We start from the raw sequence: 25,962 nt of genomic DNA, 5'->3' as shown, positions 1-25,962 counted from the left end.
GCACTTTGAATTTTGTTTCCCGTTTTCTAGTACACGACATGGTAAAACCAATGGTGTTGTTCAAATGTACAACTTATCCCGCAAAAAATAAGCCCTCACATGGTCATACTGATGGAAAAATAAAAAAGTTATGCCTCTGGGAAGGAGGGGAAAGAAAAACGAAAACGAAAATCCGAAAAAAGCTCTGGGGGTTAAAGGGTTAAGATCATTAAAAGACAAAAAGAAATAAAGAAACAAAAGTGTCCAGTAGGAGGGCCCTCAAAGTCACATACCAAGAGTAGTAAATTAACAGCACCAATATAATGAATCCCCATATAAGATCAATATTGATTACGGTAATCCTAAAGTAGAAGGTATAATACACAATTTCAAAATAGATTCTTTGAGGCAAAAATAATGACCCCAGCACCAGTTGCTGTCAATATAAGAAACTCCGTATAGGTCATACTGCATTGACACCATATAAGGGATGAAGTGAAAGTTCCATATATCCACAGTGTAAATTTCTCAGTAGATTATCAAAAGGAGTTCCAGACTAATAATGTCATAAATAAATGATATTACCTGATGTGCAGCAAGAAAGAGACCAAGAGACCAGTATTGGAGCCAAAGCCGACCGAGAGACCCGGCCCTGCCGCCCCAACGCGCGTTTCACCCTAGCTTCTTCCGGGGGCATTCCCTACTGGACACTTGTTTCTTTATCTCTTTTTGTCTTAAACATTTTAATGTTCTTAAACAAAGTCTAGTGTTTTTATTGTTCATGGTTCGCTTCTTTGGGCTACGGGTTGTTTAAGGCCACTTGTGATAGTATGTAGTAGGTGTAGTAATAATAATATCAACAAATACCTCCAATTAGAAATGCAGCATAGTTTTTCTGATTCCCTTTGTCACTTAACCCACGTACAGGGCATTGTAGGAGCTTAGCTAACCATGTTGAAGACCACTAACTGCTAACGGTCACTATATAAGTGGTGATAACCATGGATACTTAAACTACTGCGATGCCTGCACATGGTGTAAGCGACCTAGCAAATCAGAAGACCAATACTACATTTCCAATTGGAGGTATTTGCTATTACTGCACTTACTACATATTGGGATACGATCTTGGAGATGGGAATACACTTTCAACTATTAACTCTATGGTAAATATAAAGAAGTTGTCCGGCCTTAGGGTACAAGTCTGCAGTCACTTTATAAGGGCAGACTTTTGAATCCTCACATCCCGAACACTGCACTGCACGCTGTGAGGATTCTCCAATACTGGCCACTGGAGCCGGCAATCATGTGACCACAAGTACGCGATCCATACACTTCTAGCCACATTCCGACTAGAAGTGTCCGGCCTTTCTCAATACCCTTGCATTGAGCAAGGCCGCGCACGTCTAGTCAGCACATGACCAAATGTATTGTAATCACATACTTGTGGTTACAGACTTGCCACCAGCAGCAGACAATGACGCAATGTGAGGATTCACAAGTCTGCAGACACAGAGAATGACTGCAGACTTGTATTCCAAGGCCAGACAACCCCTTTAAGTACAAGTGGATTACAAAAATATACAGTTAGATTGTCAATACACCTTTGTAGCTATTGACACTTAGGGGTGATTTATTAAAATGAGAAAACAACTTGCTCATAGCGCCAAACTAGCTCTCATTTCTCAGTGCCTCTTTCTTTATACACATACCGCTTCATGCTACTTTGCGTCTGATATATTGGAAATTACAATCATTATAAATAACTTGAATAGGATAGATCAGCGTTACCTTAAGTGTTTTATATAATCCCTTTAGAGTCAGTGACAGGACCCAAGTCGCTTCCACAGCTTCTGCACAGCTGTTGTCCAAGATGGACTGCAGGAGATTGCGGGAAATGGAAGCAAAGTGTTGCAGATATTTCTTCAGATTATTATAAGAAAGCCGTCCATCGATGTCACTGTTATGTATCAGCTGATAATCCTTCACTGGATTGAGGGATATTCAGAAATTATAAAGACGTGTAGACAAATCTGCTATACCACATTTGTGGGGAGCCAAGAAGGCAACTCTACATATTGAGAAACTACATATAAAGCAATAAGCAAATATACCATGATCAGATCTGGATATGAGACAATACAAGATGATCTAATCTAATATTCCCTCATTAGAAAAATATTAACATGTCGTGCATTTATGGCCTATCCAAGTGTCAAATGTAAAATAGATGTGGGTCCCACGAATAACAGCAACAGCTGTCTAGAAAACGGGCCACTGATGAGTGACAGTGAAGAAGTGGTTGGAAATAGGGATTTTTGTGTACTCCCCATAAAATCCTTTTCTCCGAGCCACTCATTGGGAGACACAGGACCGTGGGAGTATGCTGCTGCCACTAGGAGGCTGACACTAAGTGAATACAAAAAAGGGTTAGCTCCTCCTCTGCAGTATACACCACCCACAGGCTCCAGATAGAACCAGTTCAGTGACCAAGCAGTAGGAGATTATCAAAAATTTACAGTAGGAAAAACATGTCAAAACTACAACACTCATCATAGGCAAGAGGCCAAAAGGGTGGGTGCCGTGTTCCCCAATGAGTGGCTCGGAGAAAAGGATTTTACGGTGAGTATACATAAATCCTTATTTCTCCTTCGCCACATTGGGGGACACAGGACCGTGGGATGTCCCAAAGCAGTCCCTGGGTGGGAAATAACAGAGCAAACTCAAGGCACCTGCTGTCTAAAAATGCGCTACCGCTGCCTGCAAGATGTCTGCTTATGCCTGAGTATGGACATTATAATGCTTTGAGAAAGTGTGCACGCTAGACCAGGTCGCCGCTTTGCAGACCTGCTCTGCAGACGCTTAATGCCGAATGGCCCACGAAGCACCTACCGACCAAGTGGAGTGTGCCTTGATCTCTGCTGGAATCTTCTTGCCTCCGGCCCGGTAAGCTTCTTGAATAGCCGACCTAATCCATCTGGCTATTGCCAACTTAGAAGCGGCCAATCCCTTCCGGTGTCCCACCGGGAGCACGAACAGGGCATCTGTCTGGCGAAAAGATGCTGTCCTAGATACTAACTTTTTAAGAGCCCTCACAAGATCCAAGGAGTGAAAAGCCTTCTCCATGCGGTGAACCGGAGCAGGACAAAAATAAGGGAAGCACAATATCCTCGTTAAGGTGAAAAGAAGACACCACCTCAGGAAGGAAGGACGGGGATGGTTTGAGGACCACCTTGTCATGGTGAAAAACCAGAAAGGGAGTTCGACAGGAAAGCGCAGCCAACTCCGAGACTCTTCAGATTGAAGCAATCGCGACAAGGAAGGCAACCTTCCATGAAAGGAGAGATAGGGAGATGTCCTGCAACGGTTCGAAGGGAGACTCTTGCAGGACACCTAGGACCAAATTAAGGTTCCACACGTCTAGAGGTGCTCTAGGGAGGTACCACGTGGGAGACTCCCTGAAATAACGTTCTCACCTGGGGTTTGGAAGCGATCTTACGCTGGAACAGGACGGACAAGGCCGAGACCCGCCGTTTGAGGGCGCTCGGCGCTAGGCCCAAGTCCAGACCGGACTGAAGAAATTCCAAAAGGGTGTGAATGTTGAAAATGAGCGGAGAACGACCAGATCCGATGATAAATACGCACCAACACCGGCTTTCGAGCACTGATCATGGTGGAAACTACTTTGTGGGAAAAACCCACTTGGGTCAGAACCCAGGATTCAACGGCAAAGCCGTCAAACACAGGGCCCCTGAGTTCTGGTGGTAAATCGGATCCTGAGAAAGCAGATCCGAGCGATCTGGCAATTGCCAAGGGACGTCTGCAACCAGTTGAGCGAGTTCCACGTACCACGCTCGACGTGGCCAGTCCGGAGCAATCCGAATCACCGGTAACCTCTTCGCCTTGATCTTACTGATGACCTTCGGAAGCAAGGGAAACAGGAGGGGACAGATATGGAAGACGGAAGCGACTCCAGGGAAGGACCATAGCGTCCAACCTGATGGCTCTCGGATCCCGGGATCGGGCCACAAACTCGGGTACCTTGGCATTGAACCAAGAAGCCATCAGGTCTACGTCCGGAGTCCCCCATGGAAGGCAGATCTGCTGGAACATTTCCTGAAGGAGAGACCACTCTCCCGAGGCCAGGTCTTGACGGCTGAGGAAATCCGCGGCCCAATTTTCCACTCCTGGAATGTGAATGGCCGATATGACCGAGTGGTTCCTTACGGACCAGCGAAGGATGTGCTCCACTTCACGCATTGCAGCTTTGCTGCAAGTGCCCCCTGATGATTGATATAGGCCACAGCTGTGGCATTGTCTGACTGGATACGGATGGGGCGGCCTGCTAGGAGATGATGAAACTGACGCAGGGACTGCCAATTCTCTCGGCTCTCCAGGACTTTGATGGGAAGACGCGACTCCTGAGGAGACCAACTCCCCTGGCCAGTGATGACGAAAAACTGCTCCCCAGCTGAGGAGGCTGATATCGGTAGGGACACTGACGAATTTGTTTAGAACCTTTAAGTCCAGGATCGGTCTGACTGTGCCAACCTTCTTTAGTACCGTGAACAGATTTGAATAGAACCCTTGGAACCTTTTGTTGTCTGGGACCGGTGCAATGACCCCGTCTCAGCGGAGTGAATCGATGGCTTGGTAAAAGGCCCGAGCCTGCATTCCCGCTTCGGGGGGACGGGAAGCAAAGAATCGGGTTGATGGGGGGAGAAAATTCTATTTTGTACCCGAAGGACACGATCTCTGACCCACTCGTCGTGAACGACTGCGAGCCAGACATGGCGAAACAGGAGTAGGTGGCCGCCTACTCTGCTGGTGTCATCCGTGCAATGTTGCGAGTCATTTAGTCGAGGATTTGAGGGGTTTGGATCACCTAGATCTGGACTGCTTGGGGTGACCCTTCCACGAGTAGTTGAGTTTGCATGAGGACTGAGGACTCTTGTCCCTGTGAGCAGGGCGCCCCGACCGGGGGAACTAGCCATCGAGGACCACCCGTAATTATTGCAAAAGGACTGAAAATGTGTCTGGAGCAGACGGCGGATAGGGTGCCTAATTCTCTGCTGGGGGAGGAATTTACTCTTCCCACCTGTAGCGTCTGAAATCAGTTGGTCCAGGCTGTTCCCAACTAACTGACCGCTGAGATAGGGAAGGGATGTTAAGGACTTTTTAGCTGTAGAGTCCGATCGCCAGTTCCTCAGGCATAGTGCCCTTCTAATAGCTACTGTGTTTGAAGCTGTAAGTGCAGAGCAATTAGCTGCGTCTAGGGAAGCATTTACTAAAAAGTCCCCGGCCAAAGAAATTTGATAGGCCAACTCCGCTATCTCAGGGGGAAGATCACTCTTCTGTATGGCCTTATGCAGGGAATCTACCCAGTAAGCCACGGCTTTGGCTAACCAGGTCGCTGCTAAGGAGGGAAAAAGTGCCGAGCCAGACGCTTCGAAAACTGAATGAGCGAGGCTGTCAATCAGGCGATCTGTGGCATCTTTAATGGAAGATCCAGCCGGTAGGGACAGAAGAGTCTTGGAGAATAAATGTGATAAGGAAAGCTCCACTGGAGGTGATTCCGTCCATTGTTTGCGGAGGTCGGGTGAGAAGGGATATCTGGTCTCCAAAGATCTCTGACCTGCAAAGCATTAGTCTGGGCGTTCCCTATGTTGCCAGACTATGTCCTGGAACTCAGGGTGAATGGCAAACATACTATGAGGACGTTTAGTCATTTTAGAAGACACTGCGTTATCCGCGTGAGAAGAAGTAGACTCTTTGTCGACCTGCAGTGACTGGTTGAAGGCCTCAATGAGACTAGCCACGGTAGCCTCATAACCTGGGGACTCTAAGTCAAGGGGCCAATCCGACTCAGATTCAGACTCATGTTCACTGTACGACCCTGGAGAGGGAGAGCGAGAAGCAGAGCAAACAGACGCCGAATCGCCAGAGGGCCTGGGGATGAGCTATGTACCCGTTTCTTAGATGCCTGTCTGTCTTAAGTGAGGACGGCCCCTGCAGGCCGATGATTTCCCTGATGTAGGGGAATTCTCTGAGACAGATGGATTAGTGGTCCTGCTCCTGGAAGGATACTGAAGGGACTCTATAACCTTAGTTAAAGAAGCCATAGATAGCGATAGTGACAAAGCCCCCTCAGGGGGACTAGTCATCGTGGGGTCAGTCACGGTGGAGGGCTCCTGAGCCCATTTAGGATCGCAAGCCTGACAGAGTGGAGTAGTATGTCTCCCTGACAGGATGTGCATGAAGTAAAAAACACTGTTTTAGTGGGCTTGAGGTTTAAGGTAGAGACATGCTGTCACTCTGCATGCAGGTTAGGACTGCGACAGGAACCCTCAAATCCACTGACCCTTTGAGGTGGAGAGGGACCTTCCAGCTCCCTGCAGCACCGCTGTTGCATCAGTGGTGGTGCAGTGGGAGCAGCATGGACACCATGGGGGGGCCTCTGTATCTTAAGGGTTCGCTCCCCTAGGATTTCACAGGGCTGTGTCCGGCTGTGGCCTAGCTCAGAAAGGGGTACATGGAGGTGACACTCCATGTTCCCGTCTGTTGCTGGTGCGGGAAGATCGGCGCCCTGAAGGGATCAGTCGCCTCTAAAATAGCTCAAGCCTGGCATCCCACGTCGCAGGAGAGGATACGGGGAGGCGATACTCGCCTGTTGTTGATTGGGGGAGATTGGCCCCTTGAAAGGGTCCGTCTCCCCAGTCTTCCTCATGGAAAAAAGGTTTAAAAAAATGTAAAAAATAAAAAAAGTATGGTCTGAATAGCAGACCCCACTTAGACAGACACCAAGCATGAACTGGTTCTATCCGGAGCCAGTGGGTGGTGTATACTGCAGAAGAGGAGCTAACCCTTTTTTGTATTCACTTAGAGTCAGCCTCCTAGTGGCAGCAGCATACACCCACGGTCCTGTATCACCCAATGTGGTGAAGGAGAACTCCCATGTATTTTATTTGTGGAAATTTCGACCCCCACTCCACTGACTGGAGTGTGACTTGGTTCTGTTCTCTAGATGCAGTTCCCATTAGTGGCTCCCACATCCACTAAAAATATGCACAAGGGAGGAACACCCCTTTAATTATTGAGATGTCTTTACTATAGAACCATTGTGTTTATGATACTTACCAGTTTTGCGCTTTCTTGTTTTGATGTCGACAATCACAGCTCTATTTTTCTCTGTAAAGTGCTTTAACATAATCACATCATGAGGCTCTTTGGCATTGTCTATATATACAGCTCGTGTTCCCATACATAGTACCTGTAGTGAAAAGGGTATACAGATGTAGGAAACCAAGCGTATGCATAAAAGCAAACCGCTTCAGAGACATGCGATGCTGTGTGTATAGGAAAAGCAGATGTCAACACCCCTTCAGTACAAAGGCTCATTTGGTTTAGGAAAAGTACAATTATGTGATGAAACTTTTTCTCACTAGTTAAAGGGAATCTGTCACTAGGATTAACCCTCCTAAGTCGTTTATTTGGGTAGGACACTGATCTGCATGAGAATCTGCCCCCAAGAGCTTATTTTAAATTAAAAAGTCTTTACCAGTGTGTTATGTAATGGCTGCTAACATAATTTGCACAGGCATCAAATCTAGCGCATGCGCGCCTCTCATTCCAGCAGTGTCACTGCTCCTGCACATTAAGTTATCACACCTACAGGGGTGTGATAACCTGAAAAAAGGGCTGACTAGTCTGGAGACACCAATGCCCCATCAATTAGTCAAATCCCTCATTAGCATAGCAAATGGGGACATTATAAATGGATATATTATACCCTGCTTTCACTCACTAACATTATACAGGGCAGGTTTGGGAGGGAATGCAGTTCTACATAGGTGAATACTGCTGGGTTGGAAGGCATGGAGGACCTGACGGGTTCCCTTCAATAATAATAACTCCCACATGGGTATAGTTACTGATTAGTATAACAATGTAAGATCCTACAGAACAATAAAAGCAACACTTCCGAGTGATGTCTTACCTCTGGAAATCCAACCAAGACTAATAATGTAAAGATATTTGTATTTTTTAGCTTATGGGGCAGCTCTTGCATACAGTGATCTGTGAAAGCCGTCATCACTTTGTGCCATTTTGAAGAGTTGTTTAACTCTCTCAGGATATCAGACATTGTGCATGCCCAATCAATTCCAACTTTGCTGAAAAAAAGCAAAACAAAAAAATACTTAGAAAGTATAAAACACACTGGAATTAATACTTGTGCAAACTAATTTTGTCAACACAAGCAATTAAAGAAGGATTTGTGCTGCAATATGATTGTTTCTAACTTCTATGGATCAACTAATATCATGGCTGAAAGCTGCATGCATCCACACCTTTAAGGGTATTGTTATACATGGCACCTATTTAAAGGAAACCAGTCACCTGATTCACGCTGTCCAAACTGCTTTCAGAGAAAATATATACCAATGTTTCTATTGGGAACGATAGCCAAAGAAGAGACTAGTCTGGCGTTGCCGCGTCCAGATTCTCCAATATCAAGAGGCCTGTCAATCAACTGGAGATCGCTTGAAAAAAAAGCAGCCAGGGGGCAAAGCCATACTAGCTTTGTTACAGCCTATGGTCCCCAGTCGGATCTTTAAAGTATACCCGGCTCCGACCCATGCAGCTCACGGTTTGGACAGCATTCAGTTGACAAGCTTCCCTTTCAATGACAGTGTGGACATGCAATACATAATCTCACAGAACATCAGCGCTATTGCAGTGACTTCAGAAAGTGCCTCATAGGCCTATAGTTCATAGACAGAATTTTTCTATGTAAAAAAAGAAAGCGCTTTACAGTAACATCCAAATGACTGGAGATTTTACAAATCTCATTCACAAGATGAGCTTCTTTTCCTGGCATTTTATGACTTGTGGTGAATGAATTTTTTTTAAAAAAAATTATGTATGTCAATTCAGCCATTTTATAGCAGTTTTTCTCCATTGAGATAAAAATGCAGTAGCGCCCAAAAAAAAAGAAAAAAAAAAAAAGATATGTAATTTCCATGGCAGTTTTTATGCAGAAAACCGCATCAACAAATGTGTGTGAACATACCCATATAACTCCTAGCCAACAGCAGGAGCTGCAATGTGCAGTTAATAGGGCTGCTCAATTCATCAGAGAAAAATTGGGAAAAATGTCTGCTATTGTATATTAAGAAATGTTTTAAACAAACCTGTCCAGGCACATAGCTCCTAGGCTGAAAAGCAGCCGAGTTGTTATCCAGCCATCTGGAACAGAACCTCCATCATCAGAAGAAAGTAGACTGTGCATCAAAGACAGAACCTTCTTCACTGCATTATCCACCTCACAAGGGTTTAGCCTCAGGATTAGCTGTCCCAGGAGGCCCAAGGTTAGATGGTAGGACTCGTTTAAATGGCCAGCATTGGATATAACAACCTGGAACATCAGTGGCAACACTTGTTGGAGGTTCACTATGGAGCCCACTGCATCCTAGAGGAGAAAATGGAAATCCCTAAGTAAGAATAGTTCATAAAGAGATCAGAAAGACTGGAATACAATCAGATGCTCTACCAATTCCATTGTAAGGAATGTTATCATACATTAATCTAATCTTCTACACTCTTATTATTGAAAAAATAATAATTTGCCAACATTTTTTATGTATTTTTTTTTTTTACAAAAAAAGGCTTACAAAAGTCTTACCGATTTCAAAGGAGGCAACATAGCAGCTATCAGCCCCAAAATACGTTCTTGAGAGCACTCTGCAAAGACCTGGTCTGGGCTGAGGATTACAGCCTTATCAATGATGGTCTTCTTGGACAAGTCTCCAGGAACTACACCGAAGGGGAAGAATATTGAAGTGAAAGAATAAATTGTACCTATGCAGAAAGGCAGGAAATGGCTATGATAAAGTCACTTACAAAGATATTGCTCCTTCGTGTGCCCGGCATCCTCATCATTGCTGGATTGTTTTGAGGTCAGGTCCTTTTCTTGAAGTCCCCCTATACTGCGCGCCTTGTTGAGGATAGGTATATTTGTGTCTATATCCCCTTTGCCCTACATAAAGGAAGCAAAAAAAAAAAAACAATTACCATTCTTATTTTTATTAGTGAAGAAATAATTTTGCCATATAACCAGAAATACCTTTTTTGGCTGTCTTACTGTGGTATCTTGAGCCTCGGTAGCCTTATTCTCCGGACTACCACTGCTGCCCTCCGTAACCTCATCACTGGCAGACTTAATACAAGGCAGCTCCTGTTCAGTGCTAGTCCACATGGAGAGTAATGAAGATACTTTGACTCCTACAGAAACGCAAAAATAAACATTCACAATAATAAATGTATTACTTTAAAAAAAATAAAATAAAAAAGTGCTGAAGCAGATAGGCAACAATGCACACATAACAAAACATTGAGAGCATCGATAATCACAGAACCGGCAACAGTCTAGGAGATAACATGGTTGTTTTCATTTTATGTGGGGTTAAGAAGGGGTTGTGCAGAGGTGGAACTCCCCTTTAATGCATAGTTCACTAATCCACTAAGGGATGGAAAACTTAATGATATGCATTAAAACATAATCCTCAGCACTTAAGGCCTTCATATACTTTTCTACCCCATCTGAGAGAAGCATGATGTAGGGACAGAAACCCTGATTCCAGTAATGTGTCACTTACTGGGCTGCTTGCTGAAGTTTTGATAAACCACCAGGTTTATCTCCTGCAGATCTATTAGTTCTCTGAATTTGAGCCATGCATAACCCCGCTCACACCACTTTTGTGTACACTGTGCCTAGGCAGAAAACTGAATCAGAGGGGGCAAAGGTTATACATAGCTCATTAATTTGGAGGGCTAAATGGTAGCAGGTTTATTAGTTTTTCTTGCTATGTTTTATGTTATCCTGTATGTGTATCCTTCCAGCTTTGTGACAACTGTTTGGAGGGAGGCCCTTTTCTGTTTCAGTGAGACTGTACCGCTTTTGTACATAAATTCGTCTTCAGATCAGGGTGTTGGAGTGACCTGCATAAAGTTCTGATCTCACAACCATTTAAAGATGCTGTCTAGTTAATATCAACAGAAAGGGGCACCTTTATACCCATTCTTTCATTCATTCCCTATGGGGCTGCTGAGCTCTGACAGCCCCATAGAAAATGAATGGAGTGGAGGTGGGGATCCAGACCTGCTGAGCCATGTTGTAACCAGGATAAACGTTCTCTGCCAAGAATAAAAATACATTCCCCAATATTCGGCTCAGCAGTGGGACATACACCAATCAGCAAGTTATCACATATCATGCAGATAGGTGATACCTTATTTTAACTGGAAAACACCTTTAAAGGGAACCTGTCACAAGGAATATCGCTGTTAACCTGTAGATATGTGGTTAATCAGCGTTATGATCCTGCACACAACCAAATGCTGCAGAGAGAAAATGATCTTTATTCTCCCCGCCAGCATTCGGTATTCAGTCAAGGAGATGGGGCAGCAGCGGTCAGTCACTGACTGACAGCAGGTCTGGCTCTACACTGCGGCCATATTATGTGTTTAAGATATAAGTGATAACAGGACAAAAAAAATTAAGAACTTTTCACTTAAAGCCTGAAAAATCTCACCCTTTCCTTTCTGTGCTTTCATAAGACAACTTGCAACTAAATCCGTGCAATTAGCTTGCAAAATCCGGGCGCTGGAAATGACAGAGGACTCAAGCTTGTCGCCCTCCTTTTCTTCGTCACTAGCCAGGTCTGACGAGTAGAGAGCCAGCGCAGTGAAGAGTAGCCACGAGTAGTTGTGTATGTAAGGCTGGATTAGCCGCTGGCGGTCACTGATTTTATTAGTGACAGTTGGATAGATCGTGACAGTGTGCCTACGCAAATGGCTAATGACAGAAAAAGTGAAGAAACACCGTTATGGTTACAATATTTGCTAAATCATATACAAATACAGAAGAGTCTTTATGGTCACAGGTAATAGGGTCTTCAATTATCCCACTGGCACCTCCACTTTTCCACATTTTCAGTTTCTCAATTTTAATCGCCAAAATTTCTTACTTTACATCTATCCTATAAGACTGCGTTCTTCCTCCTTGAGGGAAGCAATTTGTATTTCTTATAGCCTAGGAAAAACTGGTAGTCGCCACAAGTACTCCAGTACCTTCTTAAGCCACGGCTAAGGCCTCTCACTGGGCAAACAAATACACTTTTCTGCATTGGTAAGGAGCAAGAATACCAAAACAGCTGTCCCTCTACGGGACCTGACCAGCAATAATCACTTTCGGATCAGGAGGTGAACACCGCCAATGACACTGCGCCCACAGACCTGCGGCGCCTACAGACCTGATGGATGCATCTGGCACATATTATACATATGTCCTATTTTGCCAATTGTGAGCGACAGCAGAAAAACTGTTTATTGAGCCAAGACTAGTTCTCCATGGCTTTCAGCCATAGAAATAAAAAATAAATGGCCCTGAAAGCTATTCTAGTAATTAAATCTTCTCACTTTTCCTTATATGATGAATAACTCTCAAAGTCCCATAACACATGTTAACCGTAATATAAAAACCACATTCCCCTGCGGAGTACCTTATGGCAGCATAACATCCGTAGCAGAGATCAAAGTCATCGCAGACATCACAGTTGATTCTAGGACCGATAATAAGTCCTTGGCAATGATCACATGCATATTCCATATTAACCATTTCATGATGATCCTCGTGGCCCTCAGGCTTTACACCACCTGGAATAAGTTCATATTTCAATATTAAATCTTCAGTAACACACCAAAGATGGTGATCACAGCAACTTAATCATACTAAGTGTTCTTCAAAGTTACTATGTGGTTTTTGGAAGTCAAAGCCTTACCAAGGTAGCAGGTTTTGCATAGATCCATATCATTACACTGCAAACATCGGTACCGGTGCCATGGTGCAATTTTATCACATCCATCACAGGATATCTCAACATTCAACAGGTCACAGTATCTCGCGATAAACAAGTGCATCTATAACAATAAAAGTAAGTCGAGGTCATATATACCACATGCATCACTGAAACAGTAGATTAAAAGAGTGGTGTTCAGCTGGAAATCATATTTCAAATGTATTTACATTAAAAGAAGAGGTGCCCTAATCTGCAATTACCAGCCCCCTTCACATGCAGGACTGATCTTGTGCTGGGACAAGAAACCTCTCCCCTATACTATGAGGAGCTGCCAGTGCCCAGGATAGGTGTAGGTATGAGGTTGGGGCACATTTCTGATACCCCAGTGAGATAAAATTCTGTCTTCACTGCAGTCAGAATTTACTAGTGAATTAAAGGGAACCCGTCATGTCCGATAATGCCATTAACCTGCCATTATCGGACCTGACAGATCTTCAAAGTGAATCTGTCAGCATGCTTTTGCTACCTCATCTGAGAGCAGCACAATGTAGGAAAAAAGACCCCCTATTCCAAACATGTATCATTTTACTGGGTGCAGCAATTCTGACACTGAGATTTTAGATCTAACAATGCAGCAGTGCTGGGAAAGCTGCCCCGATTCAACCCCAGGCTCTATATATACAATGGCTACAAACAGTGAGCTGCTTATCACAGGGGAGGGGGCGGAGCCGGACCAGTGTAGTCCAGGCAATGCCAATCACAAGGTGATAAAACCTTCTCTATAAGTAAACACCACCAGACAGGGTAATAAAAGACATCATTCAACTCTGTACAATACAATACAATACAAATATCTCGCTGAGGATCTGTTTATACCAAGGAAGGTGACGGGCACAAGGGGGCATTCTTTGCGTCTGGAGGAGAGAAGGTTTTTCCACCAACATAGAAGAGGATTCTTTACTGTTAGGGCAGTGAGAATCTGGAATTGCTTGCCTGAGGAGGTGGTGATGGCGAACTCAGTCGAGGGGTTCAAGAGAGGCCTGGATGTCTTCCTGGAGCAGAACAATATTGTATCATACAATTATTAGGTTCTGTAGAAGGACGTAGATCTGGGGATTTATTATGATGGAATATAGGCTGAACTGGATGGACAAATGTCTTTTTTTTCGGCCTTACTAACTATGTTACTATGTATCTGTCTCAGCGTCTATCTCCTGCTGTCGTCAGATAACAACAAAAACCCTTTCCCATCTACACTGTATATACTGTACCTGTGCATGCAGGTCTTTAAAATGTAAATCCAGAAACCTCTACATCTTCCATCTACTGCTGCATACTCAAGAAATTAACCTTCGTTTGGCTGAGTAGGTACAATTGTAACTATTCCGTTTTAAAATTGCAATAACTTTTTTTTCGAAAAGCCGTAGAGGGCTGAAATTTCGTGACATCTCTGCAGTTTTGGTTCAGAATATATTGGCCAAATTTCAATAAAATATATATGAAGGTACAATTGTACCCCTGCAGCCTGTTAAAAATTGTAAAATTATGCAGCCTGACGAAGGTTAATTACTTAACACTTAAGGAGCCTCTACAGCTTGTTTCCCTGCCCAGCAGCCCCTTTAGCTTATCTGATTGCTCACAGTCTGTCTGCCCTTAGGCACCAGGCAAAGAAATAACACCGTGAACCATCAATCAAGCGTAAGAGTATGCTTCCAATTGGGGAAACAAGCTCTCAAGGCAGTGGCTCCTTAAGTGCGCTGTCACACCCAGAGCACTTAAAACTTCATTTGCATATTTATTAATACTATAATTTATTGTGAATGTTGCCACAGTTAGAAGATATAAAGGTGTCAATTGGTTTACATTCCAAACACCTGCATGCCCATGGAGAATGTGTGCCTGCTGAATGTGTTAGTTTAGGTACTTTACGGAGCTAGGGGGCCAATTTCCTGAAAGTGGACAAAATATAAAATTACATAGCCCCATTGCTCATCAAGGTAGCCCCCAAAGTTTGCCATCAAAGCTCTCGGGCCAAGCTAATTGAATGTGTCTCCTACTGGAAAAATATTTGAGACTAAATTTGAATTGGCATCTGTCTACTGGCTTTCAGCAAAGTAGTTTGTGTGCGACAAATGCTTCATCATCAGGATAGGGAAAGCATTCTGCATCACTATGTGACAGCCTCTATGCTATTCTGCTCACTTCGGTGAAACCAGCCATACACATGCTGTCAATTCGTACAACCTACGGTGATCTGTTCCAACATCTCCATACTTGAACACTTGGTTTGTTCATGTGTTTTACAGGGGCAGAGGGAAGAAAGTCACTGCCAAACACCTGTCAGCAGTTTATCTTCCCTAAAAAAAAAAAAAGTAAAATCTAAAGCATAGGGCATTTACATTTAAATTGCGTGATCCTCATTTCCTCTATCAACATCTGTTGTGGAAAGTTGGAAGTCCCCAATATACAGCAAATTGCTGACCGATACTCCCAAAATCATCTGGTCAAGCTGACTTATTTTCCGAGAAATTGAACATAAATTATAAACATTTTAAAAATGATCACGATGAACTTCAAAAGCAGCGAGTTCGATTTATGGAAGTCAAAAAGCAGCTCAGGGATAAAAACATCATTTACTCCATGCTTTATCCAGCTCGACTCCGTATTGTTCATGAAGGCTCCTCCCTGTTCTTTACTGACCCGGCGGAGGCGGTCGAATGGTTACGGTCATATAAGGGGCCTAGTACCCCGGACTCTTGAGTAGCTCTTTCTATCTGATGGCAACACAATCTAGAGCTCTCTATGTGGGTGCTGAGTTTGTCAACTATACCGGACGCTGATTCCAGTGAGGGTATCCCCTATTCTACTCAACTATAGGAGTGTAGGATTACACCCCTCCACTGTTCAAATGTTGTTTGGTTTGGTATTTTACACCAGTTTTAATTGTTTGTTATGTTTATTAGTCGCCAGTGATAACCTTATGCTCTGTATGATGTTCCTGATTCCCGCCCAGGCAGTGGTGTATATTATGCCTTTTCCCGAACGTAGATATGGGATCTGAGATTGTATGTATGACGTGGAACATCCGGGGTATTAAGACTCCTCGAAAGAAAATTAAGGTATTTTCACAAATTAAAAGGTATCATCCACATATTGTAGCACTTGTGGAGACGCATTTGACCAGAGACACAGCTAAGTGTACGCAAAAGCCGTGGGTGCAGTGGTCCCTTCACGCATTTCACACCAGTTACTCCAGAGGGGTCTCCCTGTTGGTACATAGGAATGTCAGGTGGGAGGCTAGAGAGTCACGACGCGATCCCGAAGGTTGCTTTGTTTTTGTTCATGCCTTTATTAATATGCGGGAATATGTGATATTATGTGTTTATAACTCACCCCCGGCTGGCATATCGGTTCTCCGCATGGCACTGGGTTTCTCCCTAAATTATCCTAATGCTAGTGTTATCTGTATGGGAGACTTTAATTTAGTCATGGATAATCTTAAAGACAGACTGAGACTAGACGGCGAGATGTCAAGGGGGCCCCTTTCTCAATCTCCCTCTCAATTGGCATCATTTATGAACGGTAGCGGATGGTTAGACCTATGGAGAACATGTCACCCTGAGATAAAGGAATATACTTGTCATTCTTCAACTAGACAGTCTCTATCCCGTATAGATTACATATTTGGATCTAGTGACCTAGCGCTATGGGTGAATAGTGTCGAACATGGTAACAGGGGGATATCAGATCACAGCCCAGTTGTTCTCAAACTTAAATACGGTCAGTCAAATAATAATATACCTTGGAAATTGAATCCCTTCTGGCTGAAACTAATAGATGCTAGTGATAGAACGGTTGATCAGTTAAACTGCTTTGTCTCTACTCACCCAGACCCCTCGAATCTCAATCTGTTCTGGGACACTCTAAAGGCATATTTGAGGGGATGTCTGTCCTCTACAATCTCCTATATAAAGAGGGTGACGGCGGGGGAGGATGACGAGATTGAGCGACGGCTGAAGGACTCGGAAGCCGCCTATGTGGCCAATCAAACTAACGGCAACAGGGTGGAGTGGCTCACTTCCCAAAGATTATACACCCAAAATATAGACACTAAATCAAAACGTAAATTATTTTTTACCCGTCAGTCTTATTTTGAAATGGGGAATCAGGCCAGTAAACTCCTAGCTTTTTTGGTACGTCAGCATAACACCTCCAACACGGTACTACAGATTCGGACACTCGATGGTTCGTTGGTATCCTCCACCGAGGAAATTCTTCAAAGTTTTTGTAATTACTATAAGTCACTGTACAAATCGGGTAGTGGTCTTGGGGTCCCTGAATGTACAGACTATCTATCAGACATGGCATTCCCCTTACTGAGCCCAACCCAGCAAGCTTTTATGGAAGCCGAGTTTACTCTGGAGGAGGTGGAACAGGCTATAATGGATATGGCCACCGGGAAGGCCCCTGGACCTGACGGGTTTCCCGTTGAGTTCTATAAAAAATATCGGGACCACCTGGCACCACTCTTATTGAAGGTGCTTCAGAATATATGGGAGGGAGAAATTATGCCTGAAACATTTTATGATGCAAATATCATTGTACTTAAGAAGGAGGGAAAAGACCCCTTGGAATGTGGATCATATCGCCCCATATCATTGGTGAACGTAGATTATAAAATCTTCACTAAAATATTGGCCACTAGACTCTTGGGCTATCTGCACAAAAGCTGTTCTACCCTGTATGCACACATGGATTTTTCCTCTCTGAACCCTGTTCACACAGGTTATATACAGATGATCAGGTTTTTAAATACATCAGATAGGGATTGCATACATTAGTTAGGACTGCTCTGATAAGGGTATACCGTGAAGATTAGTAGAGCAGCTTAGTATACATTTTTTGCAAAAAACGTATCAACCAAATACCCTGTTTTTTACATCTTTTACTAGCACTTGCGGATTACTGCAACATTTTTTCAAACTGAGTGTTTTTGGTTTTACTATTCTCTTTTGTGTCTTTAAATACAATCATATTAGATCTTATACACCCAGATCAAACAGGCTTTATGCCCGGGAAAAGTACCTCTATTAATATTCGGCGGGTCCAATCAGTGATTCAATATAGCTCCCTAGAATTGGATAATAACTGGGCTCTGGCATCCCTAGACACAGCTAAAGCGTTTGACTCCCTTGAATGGCCTTTTCTTTCCGCATGTCTGCAGAAATACGGTTTTGGAGATAAATTTATTAGAGGGATAGATACACTATATAGGAATCCTAGGGCACGGGTAATTGTGAATAATTCTATCTCTGATTCCTTTACTTTACATAGGGGAACCCGTCAGGGATGTCCTCTGTCCCCGGCCCTCTTTGCCCTCGCGATAGAAGCCTTGGCAATACGCATAAGGTCTTCCACGGATATCAAAGAAATAAGTATTGCGGATCGTGTGGATGCCATCGGTCTATATGCTGATGATATGATCATATTTATGGATAAAACAGAAGAAACACTACCACGAGTAATAACGACTATAGATAATTTTAGCAAATTCTCTGGTCTCTATATAAATTGGGATAAGTCTGCTCTGATGCCTCTGTCTCATGCGCCGATGCCCCGTCTCGAAAATCTCTCGTCACTACCTGTAGTCTCCAATTTCAAATATCTAGGAATACATATGTCTCAATATAGTCAGCTGGACCTACGACTTAATATTTATCCACTATTGGACCTGGCCAAATCTAAATTCATAACTTGGAGCAAACTCCCTCTCTCCGTTGCAGGTCGCATTAATTTAGTTAAGATGATATTGCTCCCCAAATTTAATTATTGTCTCCAACATAGTGCTGTGCCAATACCCAAATCTTTCTTTGCAAACTTAAACTCCCTGACCACGTCCTTTATATGGGGGAAGACCAGACCCAAACTCAAGCTATCTACTCTACAGAGACCGACAAGGGGGGGAGGGGCAGCCTTACCAGACTTTTATCTATATTATCTTGCCGGGCAGGCTAGGGCGATAAGCAAATGGATGCCTAGCAACTCCCTACCTAATTCAGAAAGCCATATAATCCATTCTGCCCGGATTGACTGTCCACTGGGTTTTTTGGAAATGGAGAAAGTCAGTGCTCCCCGTTTGCTGCCATTGCTTCGACAAGCGAGATTAATATGGAGACAAATTAAAAAAGTTATTAAATATACAGATATAATAGCCGAAATGCCACTGTGGTATAATAGTTATTTTCCAGAATTACTAAACCACCCATCTACCGAGTTCTGGATCTCATGTAGTGTTCTCTCGGTAGGTAATTTGTATAACCAGGATGTTTTTGTGTCCTTTGAGCAATTGCGGGATACCTGCAATATCCCAAGATCTCAATTCTTCCGTTATTTACAGCTGAGGTCAGCTTTCCAGTCACATATGCGAAATGCAGGTGCAAGTCGAGCAATTTCATCTTTACCCCTTATAGGCATTCTCAAATCACAGGGTCCTCAGGGGCTCATTTCCTCTTTACACACATATCTATTATCCGTGGGAGATGGGCTCACTATTAACTCCTTAAAAAAGAAATGGGAGGGACTCCTTCCCGATACACTGGGAGAGGAGTGGGAAGATATTTTGGAATCTCCAACTAAAGTTTCTCCCTCAGTTAACAATAGGATGACCCAGCTATATATTATATATCAGACTTATCTGACTCCGACACGACTTTTTAAAATGGGCCGCCTTCAGACGTCAAACTGCTTACGGTGTCACGCACATGATGCGGATTTTACCCACATGATATGGAGGTGCCCGGTAATCCTTCACTATTGGAAAGAAGTCACGACATTGTTAACGTCTTTATTGTTAATCCCTGTCCCACTTGAACCATTGACTTGCCTATTTGGGGTGTGGGATACAGAGACCTGGGATCACCATACTGGGATCTTCCTTTGAGAAGTGCTCTTCTTAGCACGAAAGGTACTGGCATTAAGGTGGATGGGTAGCTCCTCCCCGTCTCTCAGAGCTTGGATTGACCTGGTGAACTCGGTTATCCCATATGAAAGAACACTGTACCATAATAGAGGATGCCCAGGTAAATTCGAAAAAATTTGGGGTAGATGGAACTCATCTCATCATACTCTGTAGTCTGCGCGGATTAGATATATGCACGGGGGGGGAGGGCATGGGGTTTGGGGACATCGTTGGAGAGCAAACTTGAATCTGTTTTCTTTTGGCGACTTATTACTAAAGGTTAAAGTTGTTTAAGTTGTATAGTAGGTATTTTGTAGGTACTAGTGATTCAACATGCACAGTCTATTGCCTCTGAACTTTGGATGCGATGAGGTTTGTAATCATTTGTATCTGATGGTATGTTTAATAATGATAAATGTAATATGTGCAATGTTTGTCTATTCTGAAATTAATAAACGAATTTAAAAAAAAAAAATGATCACGATAACTAAAACATAAAAATAAATTTGCTAATAGTGAAGAGACTGTCAATGAAAAATCTGATAATATACTGCTTAAATATGTAATAAAAATAATATCAAATGTAACTTTATTGAAGTATGAAGCAGCAAAAAAAAACGATTACCTTTCTTCTCACTTCGGGTTCGGCTTGACTTATCTTTTCATACCAAAATTCAAACATTCCATCTTTGCATTCTTCCAACCACAAGAGATTCTGTCTGTAATCTGCCCTCTCATCTTCCTCCTCCCAGTGGCTAAAACATGAAATGGACATTTAAATAAAAAGTTTCAAAAACAAAAATCACAGGCACTTGTATAATTCAAGGCAATGTCAGGGGAATACACCGATTCTGAACTGCTCTGCTCATAAAGTCTACTATGAAAATACAAGTCACACTTCTAAAACAGGGATTTTTGTGTACTCACCGTAAAATCCTTTTCTCCGAGCCAATCATTGGGGAAGACAAGACCATGGGTGTATGCTGCTGCCACTAGGAGGACACTAAGTAATACAGAAAGAATAGCTCCTCCCCTGCAGTATACACCCTCCTGCTGGCTCTAAGTGAACCAGTTCGGTAACAACGCAGTAGGAGCTTAACATTTAAGCAGGATGAACTATGTTGAAACCAAACCAACACAGAGAACCAAAGCAGTTAGGCTAACAGGGTAGGTGCTGTGTCCCCCAATGATTGGCTCGGAGAAAAGGATTTTACAGTGAGTACACAAAAATCTGTTTCTCCTACGCCTCATTGGGGGACACAGGACCATGGGACATCCTAAAGCAGTCAATGGGTGGGGAAACAATCAACTGTAATTGCTCCTTGTACCCACAGGTTACAGATGCAGCACAGCCGCCTGCAAAATTCGTCTGCCAACGGTCGCATCTGCCGAGGCCTGAGAATGAATATGGTAATGTTTTGTAAACGTATGCAGACTGGACCAGGTTGCAGCTCTGCAAACTTGTGCTGCCGAAGCTTGGTGCCAAAAGGCCCAAGACGCACCCACTGACCAAGTGGAATGGGCCTTAATCCCTGCTGGGACAGGATGACCTCTGACTCGGTAGGACTCCTGAATAGCTGAACGAATCCATTTGGCCATTGTGGCGTTGGAAGCGGGAAACTCCTTCCTTGGCCCTTCCGGGAGCACAAACAGGGCAACCGACCTGCGGAAGGACGCTGTCCGCGAGACGTATCTCTTGAGAGCTCTCACTAAATCAAGTGTGTGGAGAGCATTCTTGATGCGATGTACTGGTGCCGGACAGAGACGGTAAGACAATCTCCTGATTGAGATGAAAGGATGAGACAACTTTTGGCAAAAAGGACAGGGATGTGCTCAAAACCACCTTATCCTGATGAAAATTCAGGAACGGGACTTGACAAGACAAAGCCGCCAGCTCTGAGACTCGTCTAATGAAAGTGACCGCAACCAGGAAGGCAACCTTCCATGAAAGAAAGGACAAGGAAACCTCCAGTAGAGGTTCGAAAGGAGCTTCTTGCAAGGCTCTGAGGACCAGATTAAGGTCCCATGGGTCCAACGGCACCCTATGGGAGACTCCCTGAATGAAGGTCTTCACTTGTAATCTGTTGGCAATCCTGCGTTGGAACAGAACGGACAGGGCTGAAATCTGCCCCTTGAGAGAACTAAGGGTGAGACCTAAGTCCAAACCCGTTTGTAAAAATTTGAGGATGGAAGGAATGGAAAATTCAAGAGGAGAACGTCCCCGGTCGTTGCACCAGGAAAAGAGGGTTTTCCAAGTGCGATGATAAATGCGCATAGACGTAGGCTTTCTAGCGCTGATCATGGTAGAGATGACTTTCGGAGAGAAACCTGCCTGGGTTAGAACCCGGACTCAATGGCCATGCCATCAAACACAGGGCCTCGGAGTTCTGGTGGTAAACGGGGCCCTGTGATAGCAGGTCTGCACGATTCGGTAATCGCCAGGGAACATCAGCGACTAGTTGAACTTGTTCCGCGTACCACGTCCGGCGTGGCCAATCTGGCGCAATCAGGATTACCGGTACTCCCTCCGCTCTGATCTTCTTCATGACTCTCTGTAGTAAGGGGAGCGGGAGAAATATGTATGGAAGCCGAAAATGATGCCACGGGAGTACGAGTGAATCTGCCCCGATGGCTGCTGGATCGTGGAACCGAGCTATGAAGTCGGGAACCTTGGAATTTAGCCGTGAGTCCATCAGATCCACATCCGGAGTTCCCCAACGACAGCAGATCTGGTGGAAGATCTCCGGATGGAGAGACCACTCCCCGGAGTCGAGGCCTTGACGACTGAGGAAATCTGCCTCCCAATTGTCCACTCCCGGGACGTGAACCGCAGAAATCATTGAGCGGTTTTCCTCAGCCCAACGGAGAATATAGCCTACCTCATTCATGGCTGCCATGCTGCAGGTTCCCCCTTGTTGGTTGATGTATGCTACTGCAGTGGCATTGTCGGACTGAATCCTGATGGGACGACTCGCCAGGAAGGGATGGAATTGGAGAAGAGCTAACCTGATTGCCCGAATTTCTAAGATATTGATCGGAAGGCGTGATTCCTGAAGTGACCAGCGGCCCTGAGCAGTGTGATGTAAGAACACCGCTCCCCAGCCTAGCAGACTGGCATCTGTTGTCACAACTAGCCAATGTACTGGAAGAAAAGACTTCCCTTGATTCAGCGAGTACTGTAATGTCCACCACCTAAGAAACTGTCTGACTCGCTGGGGAAGGAAGAACCGACGGTCGAGGGAGAACAGGCTCCTGTCCCAAACAGCCAGGAGGGCATGCTGTAAGGGACGGAGGTGTAATTGGGCAAATGGAACCGCCTCCAAGGCTGCTACCATCCTGCCGAGGACTCTCATACTGAAGCGCAGAGAGTGAGTGCGAGGTTGAGAGAGCTTCTCGCTGTAAGGCTGAGATCTTTTCCGGGGGGAAGAAGCGCCAACCCCTGGGACGAGTCCAGTATAATTCCTAGAAAGGAAATTCGCTGAGCTGGTACTGGGAAAGTTTTTTTGAAGTTTATCTTCCAACCCAGGCAAGAAAGAGAAGCTATTATGATGTTCACAGCCTCCTTGCAGGCGCGGAAAGAGGGGCCTTTGATGAGGATATCGTCTAGATACGGTAGCACCACCACGCCTCGGGTGTGAAGGATACCCACGGCAGCCGCCATGACGTTGGTAAATACCCTGGGAGCGGTGGCGAGGCCGAAAGGCAAAGCAACGAATTGGAAGTGTTGTTCCTGAACTGCGAAGCGAAGGAACCTCTGGTGAGAAGGGAAAATTGGGATGTGGAGGTACGCATCCTGGATGTCTATAGATGCCAGGAACTCGCCTTTTTCCATGGAGGCGATGACAGAACGAAGCGATTCCATTCGGAACAGTCGTACCCTGACGAACTTGTTCAGCAGTTTTAGGTCCAGTATGGGCCGTACTGTACCGCCCTTCTTTGGAACAATGAACAGGTTTGAATAAAAACCTTGAAACCTTTCACTTTGAGGGACCGGGATAATAACCCCGTCTTCTTTTAGAGGGCTTATGGCTTGAAAAAACTGATGCCTTTGCCCTGGGAGGCGAAGACAGGAAAAAACGATTTGGTGGAAGAGAAGAACAACTCTATCTTGTATCCGGAGGACACTAGGTCACAGACCCATTCGTCTTGAACGACTGAGAGCCACGCGTCGGAGAAGGAAAGCAGGCGGCTGCCTATTTTGAGGGTGTCCTCGTGTGGGAGATCTGCCCGGTCTGGATCCCCTGGATCCTGACTGCCTATGTCTGCCGCTCCATGAAGGGGAAGGTTTGTAAGAGGTTTGGGGACCTCTACCCCTACGTTGTGCCCGGCCGGGTCCGGAAGATGTGGAAGTAGAGGACCAATTTGAGTTGGAAAAAAAAAAAAGAAAAATCAGGACCGAGCCTGCTGTTGCTGGTATCGAAAGAGTTTCTGTTGTGGGAGAAAGTTACTCTTTCCTCCAGTGGCGTAGGAAATTAATTGATCGAGTTTTTTGCCAAAAAGGCGACCGCTCTGATATGGTAAAGAAGTCAATGACTTTAGAAGCAGAATCCGCACGCCAGTCCCTGAGCAATAAGGACCTCCGAATGGTGATGGCGCTTGCTGCTGCTTGAGAAGCGCAGTGAGTGGCATCCAGAGACACGGTCACTAGAAAATCCCCAGCTCTGGCTATCTGAGTAGCAAGGTCTGCTACCTCGGGGGGAAGATTGGTATCCAGAACAGCTGAAGACAAGACCTCAGCCCAATGGGTCATAGCCTTAGCCACCCACGTAGCAGCAAAAGATGGAAAAAGAGTGCGGCTGCTGAGGCTTCAAAAGCTGAACGAGCCATATTGTCGATCTGACGATCGGTGTGGGTCTTTCATCGAGGCGCCCTCCGAAGAGGATAAAATAGATTTAGTAGCTAGGCGCGATACTGGAGGATCTACCAGAGGAGACTGTGACCAATATTTTCTTAGAGCAAAGGGATATTTTGACTTTATGGGCTTTTGCCCTGTGAAGCGTTTATCTGGATGGAGTCTATGAGATTCAACGATTTCCTTAAATTCGGGATGATTGGCGAACACTCTGTGAGCCCGCTTGGTCCTCTTAAAAGACACAGCATGATCCATTTTAGATAAAGGTTCCTCATCTAGCTTCAGGGCCTTGTTTACTGACTCAATGAGAGAGTCGAGAGTCTCCTGATCGTGTTGAAATTCCTGATCTAGGTACGTGTCAGAATCGTCCTCTGAGCCAGATTCTCTAATAGCCCCAAAGGAGGGGGAGCGAGAAATGGAACGCTCAGAACCCGATTCCCGGTGATGGACTGGGGACAAGGCATGAGTCCTTTTCCAGGAAGAGCGAGAGCTCCTTGGTAAGGTACGACCCCTAGTGTACAAGGGGTTCTGATCATCGGAAGCGTTATCCGTAAAGGTGCCCTGGTTAGAGGAAGGGTCTTGGAACGAGTCTAATGCTTTGGCCAGGGATGCCTTAGACCGGGTAAGGGAGGTAGCCCACTCAGGGGGACTAGGCTCACTGGGTTCGGTATCAGTAACAGGTGGTTCCTGAGCAGACACCGGTTCACAAGCTGAGCATAACGCAGTATTGTGACCCCGGGGAAGAGATACCTTACAAGTGGTACAAGCAGCAAAAAACACAGTGTGGGTTTTCCCAGACTTTTTGTTAGGCTTTGATTGAGACATAGTGCAGCCTTGAGGAGAGCACTTACTAGCAGGCGAAGGGTTAAGCTATGTTTCTGCAGCTTACCCATTCCTGTGTCTTGAGTCCCCGAGGGAGGTCCGCAATTTGTCCACAGAAATCATTAATCCCTGAAGCTGTGATTCAAAACGCTGGAGCAGCGCTGCAGCATCAGCCCTGTGGGTGTCCAAAGATGGCCGCCGAGATCAGGAACAGAAGGCGCTTCTCGAAGAACGAGAAGTGCCAAAGAGAGTGGGCGGCGGTAACCGCCGGTGGGCGGAGCCAATGTTCCGGCCTGGACGAGAGAGAAGTCGGGGGCTAATTTTTAAGCTTGTGGTTGCAGCCTGCAGTGCCGCTATTTGTGCGGACAGACATGACCCACTCACCCGGGCTTTAAGGTATATGCGGACCTCCTTAATCCCAGGGACCAGGACCCCCCCAAGTGCCTCGGCCCCGAAGGTGTACTCACGGTAGATGCGGTGGGCCGGTGCTCAAT

General features: G+C 45.0%; 1 protein-coding gene across 1 annotated transcript in view; it reads right to left on the bottom strand.

The window, feature by feature from the left end:
* LOC138670277 (zinc finger ZZ-type and EF-hand domain-containing protein 1-like) overlaps nt 1-25,962 on the bottom strand; it is a 306,056-nt gene that overhangs the window by 46,471 nt on the left and 233,623 nt on the right. Inside the window, exons 33-43 of the mRNA XM_069757472.1 lie at nt 20,420-20,549; nt 12,819-12,957; nt 12,540-12,693; nt 11,571-11,833; nt 10,103-10,260; nt 9,880-10,015; nt 9,662-9,792; nt 9,171-9,448; nt 7,976-8,150; nt 7,117-7,249; nt 1,771-1,967 (exon numbers count right to left, since the gene is read on the bottom strand). Of these exons, the coding sequence (XP_069613573.1) occupies nt 1,771-1,967; nt 7,117-7,249; nt 7,976-8,150; nt 9,171-9,448; nt 9,662-9,792; nt 9,880-10,015; nt 10,103-10,260; nt 11,571-11,833; nt 12,540-12,693; nt 12,819-12,957; nt 20,420-20,549 (1,894 nt within the window). The remainder of the gene's footprint in view (nt 1-1,770; nt 1,968-7,116; nt 7,250-7,975; nt 8,151-9,170; nt 9,449-9,661; nt 9,793-9,879; nt 10,016-10,102; nt 10,261-11,570; nt 11,834-12,539; nt 12,694-12,818; nt 12,958-20,419; nt 20,550-25,962) is intronic.

Source organism: Ranitomeya imitator, chromosome 3 (assembly GCF_032444005.1).
Source record: "Ranitomeya imitator isolate aRanImi1 chromosome 3, aRanImi1.pri, whole genome shotgun sequence".
NCBI lineage: Eukaryota > Metazoa > Chordata > Amphibia > Anura > Dendrobatidae > Ranitomeya > Ranitomeya imitator.
This window is presented reverse-complemented; position numbering and strand designations above follow the sequence as displayed.